Source organism: Pelobates fuscus, chromosome 3 (assembly GCF_036172605.1).
Source record: "Pelobates fuscus isolate aPelFus1 chromosome 3, aPelFus1.pri, whole genome shotgun sequence".
In the NCBI taxonomy this organism is placed as follows: Eukaryota; Metazoa; Chordata; class Amphibia; order Anura; family Pelobatidae; genus Pelobates; species Pelobates fuscus.
The window spans coordinates 297,357,610-297,377,122 of NC_086319.1; the positions used below are offsets into that span (position 1 = coordinate 297,357,610).

The 19,513-nt window shown below is 38.7% G+C and overlaps 1 protein-coding gene and 1 long non-coding RNA gene across 2 annotated transcripts in view; one reads left to right on the forward strand and one right to left on the reverse strand.

Moving 5' to 3' along the window:
* The window catches only part of IQCH (IQ motif containing H), a 107,790-nt gene that overhangs the window by 87,617 nt on the left and 660 nt on the right, over positions 1-19,513 (reverse strand). Inside the window, exons 2-7 of the mRNA XM_063448753.1 lie at positions 19,278-19,400; positions 18,771-18,868; positions 14,708-14,819; positions 8,600-8,719; positions 5,702-5,822; positions 5,147-5,284 (exon numbers count right to left, since the gene is read on the reverse strand). Coding sequence (XP_063304823.1) covers positions 5,147-5,284; positions 5,702-5,822; positions 8,600-8,719; positions 14,708-14,819; positions 18,771-18,868; positions 19,278-19,400 — 712 coding nt within the window. The remainder of the gene's footprint in view (positions 1-5,146; positions 5,285-5,701; positions 5,823-8,599; positions 8,720-14,707; positions 14,820-18,770; positions 18,869-19,277; positions 19,401-19,513) is intronic.
* LOC134603105 (uncharacterized) overlaps positions 1-19,513 on the forward strand; it is a 741,779-nt gene that overhangs the window by 74,372 nt on the left and 647,894 nt on the right. The gene's annotated exons all lie outside the window — the stretch shown is intronic.

Below are 19,513 nucleotides of genomic sequence, written 5' to 3' on the forward strand. Positions count from 1 at the left end.
CCGTAGGGCTGGAGCACTGATGCAGTGATGCCTGAACTGCCTGTAGACTCTCTGCACCTAGGCGTGCATCAGGGCCACTAGGTAGCCTACCACAGAATGCTGTCTCTCTGCCTCTCTCAGCCTCTCTGCACAACACCATATGATAGTCCTCATGTTTTGCGTTACCAATTACTACACTAACGTTTTTACTAGTTATTCAAGTTGTGTAATTAGACCATGCAGCCACCAGGTGGCATTTTCCAGTATCTTTCCGCTGTAATCGTATGAGATGCACCCCTCACTTACTCAAATAGGCATATTACTGGGGGTAAATATTTTGGACTGCTACTGCATCCAGGCTGAAACTAAGCTGACTCGAAATTCAGCAGGCTAAGCGGACGTATAGCCATTTTTCTATGCTTGCGCCCATTCTTTTAATTCCCGCGATCAGGATCGCAACTAGCCATCGTTTCGAACACCCACCTACCTAACTCGCAGACTAACCTGCAATTAACTTGCTGACTAAACCTGTATATTACTCACGTTTCAAGATTAACCGTATGGTTTTTGCAAAGCTACCTTCATAACTACTCCAGTATACATGTTATTTTAACCTGTTGATTTAATCGCCCACAGCATGTCTACGGTATTATATAGCTTACTGACTCTTTATTTTAATAATTTACCTAGATAGGCGCTGTTTATGGTTATATTTGCTATGCCGTTATATACCTGTTCTTCACATAAAAAATGAGGCTGACGATTCTCTAAGACAATATGTATTGCGATGTGACATTCCCAACTTGTACAACTTATTATTGTCTTCCCTTCTTTATTCTGTACCCGAATCCAAATATGCCTCAATAAAACAAAGATTGATAAAAAAAAAAAATATGTAGCATTCCTTTTTTGTTTTGTTTTTTAGTGTAGAATATCCCTGTTTAAAAAAAAAAAAAAAATCAATTAAATGTACCTGTAATCCAGTTCAGAGACAGTCTCTTAACTGCAGTCTGATCCGCCCACAGTGAGATAATCAATTCTGAATGTCTCTGGTAATGCAAGGTAACAGGTTTAAATCCTGGCAGGGTCAACTCAGCCCTTCATCCTTCCGAGGTCGATAAAATGAGTACCATCAATTGGGTAATAATAACATCTAATACTCAAAATACATAGGGATGTGGAAAGAGCGCAGGTGACGTTTTTTCTTTGGTTATTACTATTCAGCTGCGGATTTGGTTAATTCAGAGAGTGAGCGCTGAAAAGCGCTTTGGGTCCCACAGGGAGAAAGGTGCTATTTTTCATCACTGATAATCCCCTCCCCTTCTGATATCTCTGCTCTTTCAGTTACCTTCTCCTGTCCGCTGCTCGCACCCTACTGCTCACAAGCGGCTCCTTTACTTTGGAACAGCCTGCCTGCCCGATCAGACTCTCCCCCTAGTCTTCAATCAGTAAAGAAGTCCCTCAAAACCCATCTTTTCAAACGCGGCCTCCCAGAGTACCTTCTATTTTACAAATCTGTCTCTTGCTCTCTCCTATAGGGCCACACTCCACTCTCACCTCCATTTCTGCTACCTTTTTGTTTGCTGTCCCCTTGATGCCCTTCCTATTGTGTATTTATAATCCACTCCTGTAGACTGCAAGCTTGTTTAACCCCTTAAGGACCAAACTTCTGGAATAAAAGGGAATCATGACGTGTCACACACGTCATGTGTCCTTAAGGGGTTAAGCAGAGTCGCTATCTGCTGATTATTCCGGTGATATTTTATGATTGTCTCATTTATTGATAGATTTCCCCCTTTCATAATATTGTAAAGTGTTGTGGAATAAACTGTCACTATATAAATACCAATAATAATAATAGAGCACAGTGATGATATGTGTATCTTTGACTGCTTTTGTATTATTCAATCTTGTTGCAGCCAAGTGCCCAATATGTTTCCTAATTAGGGTTAATTAGCTTCTGGGTTTTATTAGAAAATGTATAAAAGAAGGCATCAGCAGGTAAGCTTACACGTTAATTACCATTACAGTGGTACAAAATAACTTTTTTTGTTTTTTTAATGTACATTGGAGTTTGGCATTGAGTGCAGGTGACTTTTTTGTTTTATTACAGTCCTATGTATCTTCTCTAAGTGGAATAGAGGAGTGGCACAGGAGACTGTTATCACTGTGAGCATGGGGTACTTGTAGCTTATTTATGGGTGGAGACATAGCTCCATGACCTTGGGATGAGATAGGCAACCATCAGCACTTCACATGTTGTTGATTACATCATTCATAATACTTCAACAGGCATAATGCTGAAAAAGAAAGCATTGTGGAGATATAGTCCACAACATCTGGAGTGCCAAAGGATGGCTACAACTGTCCTAAGTACCAGATAAGACTGAAATTCTTCTAAATGACTATTGCTGCTCTTCAAGAGGGAGACTATATCACACTCTTCTCCCTTCAGGGTTTTGGTTAAGACATCTACTCATACTTTAAGATCACAAGATATTATAAGTCATTTACTCCATAATTTTTTTAGAGTTTGAGTGGCTGTGTGAAACAGTGGAGTTGCTTGGTATAGGTATTTAAACCATCTATCAGCTTGGTGGATAGATTTAACACTATGCGTAGGTTCTTCTTGGAAAGCCAAATGAGGGCACAAATGGACATTAGAAAAACCTAAGCTCAAGATTCCAGGAGCTGAAGTATATGTTACTCACCATATGGTTTCAGATTATGCAAATGCTGCATTTGTTATTACCTAAGACTCCAGACACTAGCTGGAGATGCGTGGAAGGGCCGGGTTCAACTCAGATCTAGGAGAATTGTCCTCTAATTCCCACTTAATTGGAAATATCCACATACACTGCAAAGTTACTTATATTGGTCTTTTAAAAAAGATAGTTGGCACAGATATTAGCCAAAAAATCTTTAATTATATAAAATACACAATAATTTATAAATTGTGTATTTTATATAATTAAAGATTTTTTGGCTAATATCTGTGCCAACTATCTTTTTACACACTATTTTATTTACTTTTACCTGGCATTTAATTGATTTTACCACGTGCTAACAAGCTTATCCAAGGTGGGGATCATACCACCAACGCTGTTACCATAGTGCAGTTGGCTTGGACTACACTTGTAAGTACATTTTTATTTATTTAAACAACTTTTATACCGTGTTAAACAGAGAGCACTATTAGTTGTTTTTATATATCCCTTTTCCTGAGAGTTGGACATCATTCCCTCCGGAGGACAATCATCCATATATCCCATAAGCGGGGATTGTTCCGCTGTACGCCTGTTATACCTGAGCTGGCTATAGCTCATCTAAATGTGAGTGGAATATTTATATCTTTATCTCACATATATTGACCCTTACACTCTATACAATTGGTCTTTTATCTTGTGTCTTCCATATCACAAGACCAACAGGACTACTATAAACAGAGAAGAGACCCCATCTTCTAAAGCACCTTAAAATACATTTATTGCCACAGTGCAACTTCTAAAATCTTTTTGGACTATTTTGTAACCTTTATACGTTTTATTTATATGTCCTTTTACTATTAGTCCTCATTGATACATTTTGGCGCAGCCTTGCATTACTGTTATCATTGTTAAACAGCAAAATAGGTTCTTACACCAGCTTGAATAGAAACAAGTCATAAGTTATTAGGCACAAAAACAATCTACTTTTTAAAATACTATTGGCTGCTAGAATAGTTTTGTCTAAAAGACTGAAGGGGTCACCCCTTTCTGCCAAGTGTAACTCAAAATGGCAGATTCCATTTTCCTGGATAAATTGACTGCTATTATGAAAGATAGAATGAAATGCTTTATGAAAATATGATCCTCTTGATAAGATTATACCGAAAGTCATCCTATTAAACTTGACCAAAACCGAAATTCTGGTCTTTCCTCCCTCTAGTGTTGTTACTCCTGTGTCTGTCTCCCTCCAAGTCAACGGTGCTACCATCAGCTCCACCACGCAGGCTCGCTGTCTAGGTGTTCTCTTTGACTCCGACCTCTCTTTTAAGCCTCATGTTCAATCTATCGTCAAATCCTGTCATTTCCAGCTCAAAAACATTGCGCGCATCCACCACTACTTAACTAAGTAATTACTTACTTTTTTTTTAACCCGTCCAGTATTTTTCACGTTTTGCACTACAATAGATTTGATTCTAACAAACCTTTCACTTATATATGCCTTCTTTAAATAAAGAATTTAAAAAAAAAAAATATTTTGTTGTGCTCATATATGACTGTTGTTGGCAGTTTTATTTATTTTTTGGCTACTTGGCTGTATCTTGTCCCTTTTTCTGTTTATTTTACGGAGCCCTACCATAGAATTATAAATCATTGCTATTTTATCTATTTTACTATATATTTTGTTTTCATGTTATAGTAATATAACTTTTGAAAACATAGACTGCAAAAAATAATATCCAATGAGCATTTTTAAAGAAAATACTGCCTTCCTATCAAAATCTTTCAAATAAAATCTTAAAAGAAGCCATTAACTTCTCTGAGTAAACAATACAGAGTAAAGCCCAGGCCTGAAACCACAGAGAGAAGTGGACTCTACACACAATGTATACACATCCACTAGCAAGAATAGCTACCCTGGGGCCATTAATAAGCAAAATAAGGGTTACTTGAACACACACATGGTAATATCATTAAGGAGTTGATCTGATAGACAGTGACTAATGGCTTGGGTAGCGTATACAGCGTGGATATGCTGGACAAAAGGATGATTAACATCCCAGGAAGAAATTAGGAAGGGTTACTGTTTTTCAGACTATGGACAAGTGAAACAGCAGCTACAACGGTTTTCACTGTATTTGTATGTATACACACACACACACACACATTTATATATATATGTTTACCATGGCGGTGTGTGTGTGTATGTAAAAATACATATATTTACTATGGCGAAGTGTGTATGTGTGAAGAAGGGCCTTTACTTGAATTTTTTACATTTCATATTTATTTGTTAATCACGTACTGGAAATATTTTTTACAACAAATAAATCATTTTTATTATAGGTATATGCTTATACATAAGGTTTATTTACAAATCTGACTTACACAACCCGCCTTGGAAGATTATGGCACAATAAACAGCAGACATTGGTGCTGTTGTACATGATAAACATTCTTACCTGTAACTTGTTTAGGGGCAGTTATCCGCCTAGCTCTAGCACTGTGCATGGGCACAGTACGGGGTAAAATGGGAGGCGGAACCAGTGTGAGGTGAGCAGTCGGAGGAATGAGACCTCTTTGCAGCAGGCTCAGAATACCTGAAGAAAACACAGTCACTGTCACTTGTGAGTTTACATTCTACACTAGCAACCAATTGTTGTGTATACAGCTGGTATAAGCCAAAGACACCCTCATGACCAACCAAGGCTGCCATCTGTGAAAATTCTGGCAATTCCTACCCTCCTATCAGTCTCAAGCATCTTAATATAACCCCGCTCATCTTTATCTAAATAACTTCAAAGCAGCCAGCCTTATTATTCAACATTTCTTATTTATTATTATTTTCTTATTTATTTCTTATTTATTATATTACTTACATCTTGTCCCTCCTATAAATGCCCAAAACAGATGGTGATTTAAGACACCGGTCTATGTTATTTCTTTTACACATTAACTTTGTAAAAGCCACAAGAAGTGCAAAGAATTAACACACCATCCTGCAATAATATTCTTACCTCGCTGCATGTCTTTATCCTGTACAGGTGGTGGGGGCAGTGAGGCATCTATCCGGTGTGTGGCTGGTAAAACAAGCAGATTGCGGACAGTGGTACCCCTGGCAATCTTCTCAAGGGGCACCTATGTGATAAAGGACACTTAAATCATCCACATTTAGCAATATCAGTACAGTATTGCTACTGCACATCTTGAAATTACTTCAACATTGGTTAATCCAGATATATGAATGTGTACGGCTGCCACATCTAGCTTGCTGGAATTTACCATTCCATCCATAACCCAGGTCTTCCTAAATACTGATGAGTAAACACTTTGGATACATACTAGTGTTTCGGTTAAAGGGACACTGTAGGCACCCAGACCACTTCAGCTTATTGAAGTGGTCTGGGTGCTGTGACCATTTTGCAGTTTACATTGCAGCTCTAAGTCTGCCCTCTGTGGCTGACTAACAGACCGCCACTAGAAGGCTTCCGGAATCCAAACGGACTTGTGGTCCGTTATCTAACGCTGGACTTCCTCACGGATCTCCAGTGTTAGATTTTCCCCATAGGAAAGCATTGAATAATGCTTTTCTATGGGGAGGTCTAATGCGTGCGTGGCCATAGACGCGTGTGTATTAGGTCTCCCCTGCCGGCTGATGTCCGTGGGGGAGGAGCCTGACCCAGCGCCGAGGGACATCGGTGCTGCAGGAGGGGGGCACACCAGGAGCCTATAGTGCCAGGAAAACGGGTTTGTTTTCCTGGCACTATAGGATCCCTTTAACAATACAACACTTGCTATATATTAATGCCCCATCGTTTAACCCCTCAGGCCCAGGAATTGGCAAATATGTGTTTTTTTGTGGCAGTCCTGACATTACATTGAGACTGAAGGAGTTAAAATGAAGAGTTGCCATCTTTAACAATTTCATTCCCAGAGGGGTATAAAGCAACCGGTTGATAACTCACCAGAAAATGTATTAGATTAACACAATGAGTTAATATACCGCTCATTCCTGTCCTGATGTGTTTTACACCCCACCTCCTATAGACTGTAAGCTCGTTTGAGCAGGGTCCTCTTCAACTTATGTAAGTTTTCTTGTAATTGTCTTATTTATACTTAAATCCCCCCTCTTATAATATTGTAAAGCACTACAGAATATGTTGGCGCTATAAAAATGGCAATAATAATAACATTTATAATAATTAAAGAGTATTTTCTGAGCAAAAGACATGTTTGCATTACTTAATGTCACTTAAGTCTCTGTCTTGCTAATGGAAGAAGATTAAGGAAGTAGCACTTGTGCTTGTGACACCCCAAGAATCCCTTATATGTTAGTTCCTGGACCTTGACAGAGAAGTAAGCGGCAGGTGTGGGAGAGTGAACGCATGCAGAACTTTTGCAAACACCACATCTGTTTCGCAAAGCGGATGACAGCAGCAGTGCAGAAAGGAGGGGAGAGGAGTATGGTGGAATAGAGTGAGCAGAGGGGGGTAGGGGGAGATATGTGCTGGCTCAATCTGCCTAACGCTTTTCACGTGGGCAGAGGGCCAGGCAGAGAAGAGCGGGCCCATCTTATTGGAATTCAGAGGTGGCCCTCGCTTCCTGTCCAGAGACAGATGTAACGCAGCCGTCCATGGCATTGCAAGCAGGCATTGAGCTGTTTCCAGGGATTTCTGAGTGGTGGAGAAGCAGAGTCGGAGGCTCGGCATGCGCCCCTGCATAGCAAGATGACAGCCAATCTCCCCTTCCACATGACAAGCACTGGATAAAAACTTACAACAAATGGTGACCTTTGCAAAGATTAATTTGTTTACTAGCAAAATGCTCCTCTCCTTGTCATCCCAGATGGAGCATATCAGAATGTCCCTAGATTCTAGGTTTAAGGAACGCTGACTGCAATCACATTCAACTTTACATCTCTCCAGCAATTAGTTCTGGAAAAAACTTCACTCCTCCATTGAATACCCCCTCCCTACCCACCGGCAGCCCCTCACTGCCTCCTCATCTGATTTGGGTGATTGTCACACTTCCCATTACCATTTTAGTAAATACATTTCAAGGAAAACATCAGTTTGATCATAATGAATTCAGATCCCCTTGACAACCACAAACAAGAAAGAGTAATTAGTTCTACTAGTTACATGTTATACAGCGCCAGCCTTGTATTCAGTGCTGTGCACAGAATAAAGGCACAATAATAATATATGCCCTGCAGAGCTTATAGTTTAACCGTCTCACCATACTGCGCTGGTAAGAGCTGTACTTTTTTGCAATGTTTTAAATAATTCAAAGATATGTCAGAGAAAAGAGGGACATTTACAACTATGTTCTTGTTGAAGTAGCATTAGTGATATTGTGAGTAAATCCTAACCTAGCTGTTACTGAACTAAGCAGCCGCATAGGATAGTGTTAGATATTTTTGGAAAATGTATTACATACATTCTTTGACCTTATTCCAGTAATGGCAAACATTTGGCCCTGCAGCATATTTGGGCTGTGTTCTACTTCCCGCATGAATGGCTAGGTAACATAGGATATGTGGTCCTCACTGCTGCAGGTCCAGAGGTTACTCATTACTGGACTATGTGATAAGGAAGGAAAGCAAATCATACTGAATGAATTATATCTTGTAAAAAAAAATAGTCTCAAAATAGTTGTAACACTGGGTTTATTCCTTAAACCGACAACTTGAGAGCAGAGAATTTCAAATTTTGGTTGCAAAAAACTGCAATTCTAAATTCTAAAATTTGCAATTCCATTTTGGCTCTCCATAGTTTCTGGTTTAACGAATAACACATAAGTGTTGCTGCCACACTGTAAAGCATTTTGGACAGTCTGTTGGAAAATGTGTAAGAATTGTGGCAAATGTGAACGAAAAGTGTAGAAAATATGCCAACATAAATGAGTAAACTTACAGAGGTTTTCTGTTTGCAGTTGATTAGCGGCAAACTGATCCCATGGCTTTGATTGAGTAGGTCACGGTTTGCAACACTCTCAGGATTGTACACGATACGATTGTTCAAGGACAACTTGTGCTGCAACAAAGACAGATTCCATGACTCCAGCAGCCCCCCAGAAACCCAAATTAAACACAAGCATTGGCGAACCCCCACATATAGGGCATGCAAACAAAGCACTCAGACACAGGCAGCACACAGCATGCACTCTACACAACCACATGTTACCGCTTTGTAGAATGACAGACCCTCCAGCTACACAAAGCTATGTGCCAGAGTCTACAATGAAAACATGTTTTACCGAGGATCTGACAGGATAAAATCTGAATACATTTACTGATGCAATGCAAGATTTCTTAAACTGTGTGCAGTTTGACCTTCTGTTGCTCATTTAAAGAAAAAGCAGAACAAAACAAATAATCTAGGCATTAAGGTCATTATATAATGTGTACTGGCCGGTGGCAATAGCATTTTCACTGTGTGCTAAGTTAATCTTAATATTAACTCTGTTTGCGAGCATATACATATATACACAGAGAGATAGCTGAAACACAATGCTGAGGCGAGTATTATGGGGAAATAATTCTAGAGAAGTTTTAGAGACAATATAATAAACCAAGAGGCCGAGGTCAAATAGTTTATAAATACCTAAGATATCCTGAAATGGCTCCTTAGGTATCACCCGAATACATAATTCAATGCTACACAATTTTTATGTCATATGTCAGAGACTGTCCTTAATTTACTTTCACTCTCAAATAATGAAAAGCAAGGAGAGTTGGGGAGACAGAATTACGCAGTCTCTGTCTCTTCAGCTCCTCACTTGGCAAATCCATATTGGGAAGAGACTAAAATAATACTGAAACCAGTAGGGGTTCTCTGGGAGTGTAACTCCTACTAAGCTCAGGCAGGCTAGGACATTTATGTACACGCACTACAGGGTGTCAGTCACGTCATGCTTTTTTTTTTTTAATACCTAAAGTGATGTCACTCAAGGTGCTCTATGAGATTTGAAAGCATGCTTTGCCTGCTGAAGCAAAAAATCTGCTGATGCCGATACATCACATTAGTGGGGCACCTAAAACACCAGTTTTTATGGTATTTTCAACTTTGCTTCTCTCATCTCCCATCTTTCATCTTTGGCTAGAACACAAGTTACACCCAAACCAACTTTAAAGGAATACTTCAAGCGTCATGGCCATTATAGCCCACTGTAGCAGTTCTGCTGCCAGGAGTACTCTGGTTCTGTACCTCAGTAAGTACCGTAGGTACCTCGAAAAGTATGTTGTCAAACCATTTTACTATGATTTGCCAACTTACCTGCCTGGGTCAAGTCGGGCAACAACGTCACATCTGGTCTTCTTCAGCAGAAGATATGTGATGTCTAGAGAATAGCCAATCCAGGACCACGGTCATTGGCTGAGAATTCTTAGCTGCCGCTCTCAGTGAAAGAGCGTGGCCCTGCATGACCCTGCTTAAATCTGTAGAGCTACCTAGATTCTTCTGCTGGAGAAGCCCAGATGCACGGTTTGCAAAGTGGGTGTCTAGTGGGTCCCAGGTAAGTTGTAAAACAGTACTAAAAAGTTTTGACCACATACTAGGGGATAACACCAGGGTACTCCTGGTATAACCTCTGCAGAGGGTTTAGTGATTAAGTTGCCTACAGTGTTATTATAAGTACCATAATAAATTAAGATTGCAAAGTTGAAGTTGATGAAGACTACCCTGTGCCCTATTCTTTAAAAATGTACGGTCAATCAGGCTGAGCTGATAATGCTTAGTTCCAACTGCCTCAATTTTGTCTATACCCCATACATCACTTGGGCTGAGCTCTCTCTCCTCCCTGGAGAAAGTCCTAAACTGCAGACAGCACAGACCACAGCTCTACTGAGGTGTGCTACAGGGTCCTCAAAGGTTTCCTAATTTCTAGGTCTAAAGGCAGCAGGATGGATTCCATGGTATTATTGATTGAAATCCCAGGATTAGCTCTAACTTTTTTATTGAAGATAAAGTAATTGCCGATATCTAAGAGGCTAGATCATGGGATCTTCAGAAGAAGCTTCACGTATGAGTGATTTCGGCTGAGAGAACCCCATCATCTGCACTCTCAAATATAAGCAAGCTCTTTGCCATCAGGTCAAATAAAAAATTAGCACTAATCACTGGTTTGCTGTGACTTATTATGTGGCACATTTGGCTGGGTTTTCTACCCCCAAACCTAAAGAAAACATTTGAATGGAAAGCAAAAAAAAAGCTAGCGGTGGATTCTTTAATTCACCATTTTTATGATGTTATAATAGCCTCATATTTTGAGTTAGCTCTATAGTTATTTTTCTGATAACTTAATTTTAACTTGTTACATTATGCATGTGTGCCTTTTTTTGTTCTCTTTCTGCATTTATAAATTGGAAATTGGTGGTTCCAATATAAACAACTTTGGATGCTTATTGAGACCAGCATTTATATGTTATCTGTTCTATCTATATCTGGTTTTTATTTTATTTATTTGTGTTTGTTATTTTAAGGCATAGTTTTATATTGTCTTAAAGCAGCACTGTAATTTTCTTTTTACTTTTCTTATACCTTAACAATATAATTTAACCCCGTCCACTTTATCTTATCTATATTTATTATCGTTTCTTCCTTGTGCTGAATCTCAAGATGTTGGCATTGCCGCTTTGTCGTCTTCTTGAAAACAGAGGGTTTTCATTTCGGCCCGAGTCAGAGTTTTTCTCAAGCCACAGAAAGGCTCTGACTGGGGTCAAAACATTACCACTATTTCCAATAAAAATCTGCCTTTGAATCTAACCCTTTGAGTACACGGACAGCATTCAATTCTATACACTGCATGTATAGGTGTATGTAGCCGCCCACGTCTGTGAGGCGTCATTGGAATATTCCTCTGCTTAGTGGGCGCAGTCCCATTTGTTGGATTTTGTTTTCTTCTGTCTGTGATTTCAGCAGTTTTCTCTTCTGTGGGGTACTATTGACTGATGGATTGTGGGTAAATTATCTAAGCAACTGAAGCAGAACTAAACTTAAGCACCGCGGCGCCCATCGCCAAAGATCATTTGTAAACCGAAAATTATGTTAACCGGGGCGTTTGTAAACCGAGGTACCACTGTATATATAAACAAAACTAAAGAAGGGAAATAGGGAGAACAAAAAGGTGTGATTTAAAAAAAAAAAAAAAGTGCACAGTGATACAGGTCATGGTGTGGTTTGCCGAAGGGACCATCCCTAGGAATTTCAATGTTTAACAGTAACCTGGAGAGAATATGGTTTTGGCCCAGAGAAATAACAACTCAGATCTAAAATGTCACTTCTCTTAATATTCTCTTTTGGAATTTCAACCAATTAAAAACCCTAATTCTGAAGCATATAACAGCATTTATCTTTGAGCAATGGCTCTGAGAGATATTTTCTAAATAGATAGTTAACACTGAAAGATAAACCAGCTTTATAAAAAATAAAAGGACATGGCATCCTGAGACCAGCTGCAGTAATTGGCTCGGCTTAAGCCAGTCTCGCCATTTTATAATCATGGTTAAATTTTATTGTGCTGACTGAGGCTTACCTTGTTGGGAGGAAGGAAGGTGGCAAATTATAGGTGGCAATTTCCCAGCTGGAACCCACAACTAGTTAATAATATCACTGTTCCTGCCAGCGTGCCATGCGAACAGAACAGCTGGCAAATCAGCACTTACTTTCAGATCCGAAATGAGGTGCGTGAGCTCTGTCACAGGATATGTATTTTTAAGCAGGTATCAAAGGTTTTCATTTGGAAGACTGAGGTGACAATTAATATGCCTGAGGTGGATTGGTAGGACAGATAAATGTCTACTACATGCGTAGCTTGCATGTGAACATGCACTGGCAGGGCTATACACACAGAATGGGCAAACAGCTGAGGTGTTATTGGGGCGATCAATGTAGCATTAACAAACAATCCGAACAGATGTATTTCTGAGAGACATTTTTTCCACTCAGGCAGCGATGGCTAGCACTGATATCCCAGATTGTTGTGGACTACATTTCCCATGGTGCTTAGCCAGCCTCAAAAACACACTAATTAAAGAACACAGCAAAATGCATTTTTCACAGCTTCCCTATTTTTAACAGTTTTACTGCTCGGTGGCACACACGCACCATTTTCTGAAAATACGAATAAAGCAAACACAAAATAAAAATGACACATTTATTCTCTATTATTACTGCTTGATGTATATCATTATGAGCAGACAGTACATCACAATAGTTAATAAGGACAACCAAACAATATACCTCTTAAATATAGAGTGATGGAAAGGTGCTGATGCTGTATATCTAAGTTGTACTTAAACACATTTATGTCACCGTACATCAGTGGTCTCCAACCTAGTCCTCATGGACCACCAACAGTCCAGGATTTATGGTTTTCCCTTATGCAAATGGCGATAGTGACAAAACCTGGACTGTTGGTGGTCCATGAGGACTGGCTTGGGGACCACTGACGTACTGGGTTGCAGCGGTGGAGTCGGGTACATCACTTTGATGCATGCAGAAAAATTATGGGGATAGAACAGTGAATGAAGGGTCACGTTTTGCTCCCAGTATCATATCTAGACCGGGCCATTTGGATGTAGCAACTGGATTTACGCTAACATCTTAGTGATGAAGTCTAGTCATGCAATAAAATAATGTAACCAGGAAAACCACACAGATATTTGTCCTTCCCAACCCAATGGTTAGGACAATGTTATCGCATTCCTTTACTGATTCATCTACAGTCACCTGTTTCCTTACTGAAGGGGTGATCTAATCCAATCAAAGGGAAATAAATGTTTTACAGTATTTAGCCGATAGTTTTTTCACATTTTGAAAGTGTGACCCATCATGTTTTGTTCTAGTAATTCTTCTTTTTTTTGTTCTTTATGGAGAGTATCATAGTTAATTTTTTTCATCATGCTTCATTTATTATTACAGAATGTATACTGCATATTATGCAAAGTAATACAGAAATGATTAATAATTAATATAACTATTATCTTTATGTTGTATTTTCTCATAATCCCACAAGCTTTCACACAAACAGGTTGTTGGTTTTTTTTTGTTAGTTTTTTAATTTTTTTTGACTACAAATATAAATATAAACATCCTGTGTGTCGCTGCTTTGATTATTCTACTATTTTTTGCTACCCAAAATACTACCCTGGGCCACACTTGATGATCATTTATCACAGAATCAAGCAACTACAACTATGCAGATGTTTGCAATCTACAATTTATGACGGGGATGATGGGAATTATCGTACATGCTTTACTACAGAATGCAGCTGAGCAACACCTACATGCCTATATGCAGTGGAGAAGTCAAGTGCAAACATCAGGGACAGTATAGAGATGAGAAAGACGACAAACCACTGATGCCAATATAGAATCACTAACTACACATAGATTGGCACAGGTGGTAAATGCAATAAGCTGTAGTCTGGATTTAGCCTTCACAATCAGTTGGTCTCTACAGGAATGCCACTGCCACTGCCAACCTTGCTGGTACCTTTCAGTGAAAGTGTCATTATCTTCTGCAGCACATAATATAACATGCTGTGTGGTTATAGTAAAGTGGAAGCATTCAACAATTCAATGCCAGCTGTGTTGTAATGGGTAATGTTTGAGTTGATTATTTGGATGAGCAAGCAATGAACATTTATCCTTTAAATATACAGTTGTCATGTCTTAATATCAAATATATTGGATAAGCTCGTGAATGTAATTACTTTTTTATGTATAACTCAGATGAAGGCTCTACTATCCTTATTAATCTATGATTCATTAAAAGCAAATACATAAACAGGTGTTTGTTTAAATGATATTATATGCCAAATTCCTCCATTAAGAAGGTTGCAGATTCTGAGGACTTGGTGAGATGTTTGTAAGTTATGAACAGTCAATCTACTACAATAGGCCATTAGACCATGAATGGTCTGAATGTCTCACATAGAAGGAGAAGGCTTTCATTAGGCAATGATGGTGCATAGAGATTGGTAAGCAAACACAACAGAAATAAGGCAAAGCGATTCTGACCTGCTGTCCAGGTGACAGGTAAATGGACATTCCAGGTGCATGAGGTCTGGCATCTGGGAAATTTAAAGGACGTGCTCTTTGTGTCTGCTTTGTAGGATCCACCGGATTGCTCCTGAATTAGAATTCAGATTGAAGAATGTAAAATGAATAACTTGCATGAAATGCAGTGTAGGAAACAAATCTCTTCAAAACATATTAAAAAAATAATTATTCCACAAATTCCAACACATACTGACTATTGATATTATTAATAATATCTACAATACAAGCAATCATACTTCTCCTGTTTTTACTTATGGTACTAGTTTGCTGGATGTCACTGTCAGCTTCAATCCTATCCAACCTGGAAAGCTGTAATAGACAGCCAGCACTCGGAAAATACACTTCCAGCACTGTCAGACAACCCTTGGTATTGATTATCAGGTTGAATGAAGAGCATGTGTCTCCTGTGTGCCAGGTATTTGGGAATTGTTATAGACAACAAATTAGGCTGCCATATGCAATGTCAATCTGCAGTTGCTAAGGCCAGTAAGGTTTTGTCATGTGTAAATAGGGGCATGCAAGATCAAACCTTGAATATGCTGTGCACTTCTGGGCACCTGTTCTAAAGAAGGATATCATGGCACTAGAAAAAGTGCAGAGACGAGCTACAAAATTGATAAAAGGAATGGAGCATTTTAGTTATGAAGAAAGGTTAAAAAAATGTAAATCTGTTTAGTTTGGAAAAACGGCGCATCAGAGGGGTTATGATAACATTATACAAATATATTCGCTGCCCGTACAAACCTTTATATGGAAATCTATTCATAAACAGAGCTATACATAGGACACAAGGTCACACATTTAGGCTGGAAGAAATGAGATTTCATCTAAGGCAAAGAAAGGTTTTTTTTTACAGTAAGAGCAATAAGGATGTGGAATTCTCTGCCTGAAGTGGTGGTTTTATCAGAGTCCATACAGATGTTTAAACTGAAATTGGATAGATACTTGCAAAAACATAACATACAGGGATATAATTTCTAATTAGTGGGGTAATAGTTGTTTGATCCAAAGAGACATCCGACTGCTATTTTGGGGTCAAGAAGAAATTTTTTCCTAGTTTGTTGCAAAATTGGAAGCGCTTCAGACTGGGTTCTTTGCCTTCTTTTGGATCAACAGCAAAAACATATGTGAGGAAGGCTGAACTTGATGGACGCAAGTCTCTTTTCAGCTATGTAACTATGTAGGTAGGTGTCCTGTTTTTTGTAAAACTCTGCACAAAATAAATGACAAAAAGGAGGAGCAGCAAACCCAGTACACTGAGCTGTAGTGGGTATGTTGCTTAGAGTGCTCTATGTATATGTAAGAATGGATTCAGATTTACTTGTATATTTTGTATATTTGCACACCCATTGTAAAGGATTATGAAATAAATCATAATTATAATACTTTAGACAGTTATATCGGGGAACATTCACTAAATGGTGAATTAAAAACCATCCAATAAACAAAGTCAATACATTTATTATACAGTTTAGTTATTGGCAATATATCTATTTTCTCCTTTGTTATATTAAAACTTAATCTAATGTTTGTACTTCGTGGATATGCTATAAAATATTCATTATTTTACTGATGTCAACACATTCACATTGCACGAGATAGATGGTTTGCTCATAATGCAGTAAGTCATCTCGGTAAAATCTTTTGAAGAGTGGAGATTGGCAATGTAATGCTATTAGATAGAAATTAGCCAACTCATAGGTTTAAAGTTAATTGCTAAATTCTACTCATGCATACTGAACTCCATTGATGGCAATAGGCAGTCTGACAGTTCTTTAAAAAGACCAGGCAGGCTTGGCATGATTTCCTGATTAAATCTTTATTCATACACAAACAGTGCATAATTGGTTGTTTGCGTTTTTTTTTTTTATCATTGTAATAGTTTCAGAGATATACGCTCATTTAATTTGGTGACTTTTTCATTATCCTCTGTCTAATGTTTTTAAGGTAGATAGGCTTCTAACAGTGTCATAGAAAAAAACCTGAATTATCTGTCCTAGCCTATTCTCCAGCCCACACCCCTATTTCCTTTTTGATTTTTCATTATTTTACTACAGGTTTCCAGAGCAAAAAAGGCTTGAACAAAATGAAACAATTGACAGATTTTTAATTAAAAACATTTCATTATTTCCCTTTAACATTCAACATACAGGTGATACTTGAAAAATTAGAACATCGTGCAAAAGTTCATTTATTTCAGTAATGCAACGTAAAAGGGGAAACTAATATATGAGATAGACGCATTACATGCAAAGCAAGATAGTTCAAACAGTGATTTGTCATAAGTGCGATGATTATGGCTTACAGCTCATGAAAACCCCAAATCCACAATCTCAGTAAATTAGAATTTTGTGAAAAGGTGCAATATTCTAGGCTCACAGTGTCCCACTCTAATCAGCTAAGTAAGCCATAACACCTGCAAAGGGTTTCTGAGCCTTTAAATGGTCTCTCAGTCTGGTTCAGTAGGAATCACAATCATGGGGAAGACTGCTGAACTGACAGTTGTGCAGAAAACCATCATTGACACCCTCCATAAGGAGGGAAAGCCTCAAAGGGTAATTGCGAAGGAAGTTGGATGCTCCCAAAGTGCTGTATCAAAGCACATTAGTAGAAAGTTATGTGGAAGGGAAAAGTGTGGAAGAAAAAGATGCACAAGCAGCAGGGATGACCGCAGCCTGGAGAGGATTGTCAGGAAAAGGCCATTCAAATGTGTTGAGGACTTTCACAAGGAGTGGACTGAGACTGGAGTTAGTGCATGAAGAGCCACCACACACAGAAGGATCCTGGACATGGGCTTCAGATGTCGTATTCCTCTTGTTAAGCCACTCCTGAACAACAAACAACGTCAGAAGCGTCTTACCTGGGCTAAAGAAAAACAGACCTGGAGAGCAACTTTTGCATCTCATTTGGAAACCAAGGACCCAGAGTCTGGAGGAAGAATGGCGAGGCACACACTGCAAGATGCTTGAAGTCCAGTGTGAAGTTGCCACAGTCTGTTTTAATTTAGGGAGCCATGTCATCTGCTGGTGTTGGTCCACTGTGCTTCATTAAGTCCAGGGTCAACGCAGCCGTCTACCAGGAGATTTTGGAGCACTTCATGCTTCCTTACGCAGACGAGTTTTATGGAGTTCTGACTTCATTTTCCAGCAGGACTTGGCACCTACCCACACTGCTAAAAGCACCAAAGCCTGGTTCAATGACCGTGGGATTACTGAGCTTGATTGGCCAGCAAACTTGCCTGACCTGAACCCCATAGGGAATCTATGGGGCATTGCCAAGAGAAAAATGAGAGACACTGAACAATGCAGAACGGAAGGCCAATATTGAAGCATCCTGGTCTTCCATAACACCTCAGCAGTGCCACAGGCTGATAGCTTCCATGCCACGCCGCACCGAGGCAGCAATTGCTGCAAAAGTGGCCCAAACCAAGTACTGAGTCCATATGCATGCTTATACTTTTCAGAGGTCCGATATTGTTCTATGTACACTACTTGTTTTATTGATTGCATGTAATATTCTAATTTACTGAGATTGTGGATTTGGGGTTTTCATGAGCTGTAAGCCATAATCATCGCACTTATGACAAATCACTGTTTGAACTATCTTGCTTTGCCTGTAATGTGTTTATCTAATATATTAGTTTCCCCTTTTACGTTGCTTTACTGAAACAAATGAACTTTTGCGCGATATTCTAATTTTTCGAGTATCACCTGTATGTATTAAATATTATGAACTTTTACCAAAGGGTAAATTAAAATATGTAAATGTGTATGTGCCCAAATAAAACCACCTTAGCCATCAGCCGTTTAAGTCCCCTATATTATTACATATGTAATATACTGGCTAGCAATCAGTTATTTATAACAGTTTGCAGATCTGATGGGTTTTTATCAAAAAGTTCAACTTTTTTTGTCTCATTTTAAACGTTCCATACTGCATGAAAGACAGGACTACTTTATTAACGCATAACAAGAATCTATTTCCAGTACTTTGACTACTTAGGATCCTATTCTTCCCTCACCCTTTTATCACATGCGGGATGTACTTGTCCTTGCTTCCATCATGAAGTAATGTCATTGGATTGCAGCTGATGTAACTCAGGTAGTCCTCGGTATGTTTCTGCCAAATAAATACAAACACCAGCAAGAAACTGTAAATTATTTGACAATTCATTGATTCAAATGTTTTGCTTTCATCATGTAGAAATTTACACTTGTATGTTTCAATTGTTTTCTATGCAATATATACAGGTAATATTTTGTTTTAACAAACTGCACATATAAACTTGTTCTTCAATAATCACCATTAATAGTGTAATGGTTCCAGGTTTATAACTTTTCAAAAAATGTAATTCTGAAAAGGCTTTAGCATTGATGATATGCTCCATAGATCCTCAAAGCCTGTTCTGTGCTACAAATAGGTTATGAAACGCTATCTAAATCAAAATTGCAAGTCATATAATTTAACAAAAAGAAACATAACAGAAGAATAAATATACCGTACCAGGCACCAGCTATGGCGTTCTTACCTTAAGGCCAAGTTCTGTCCTTTGAATTGCTTTCTCCAGAGATTGGATATCCACAGTCTCCCCATGTTCCTTGATGCTGGTGTGTGTCAGTCTCTTTCTCAAATGCTCCAAGTCGTTCTGGACCTGTAGGTAACAGAACCAAAACACATATAGATAAATTAGATGATGGATCTCTCATTGATCTCTTATCAAAAGCTGGACAATGTGGAAAAATCACAATTGTAATTAATAGTATC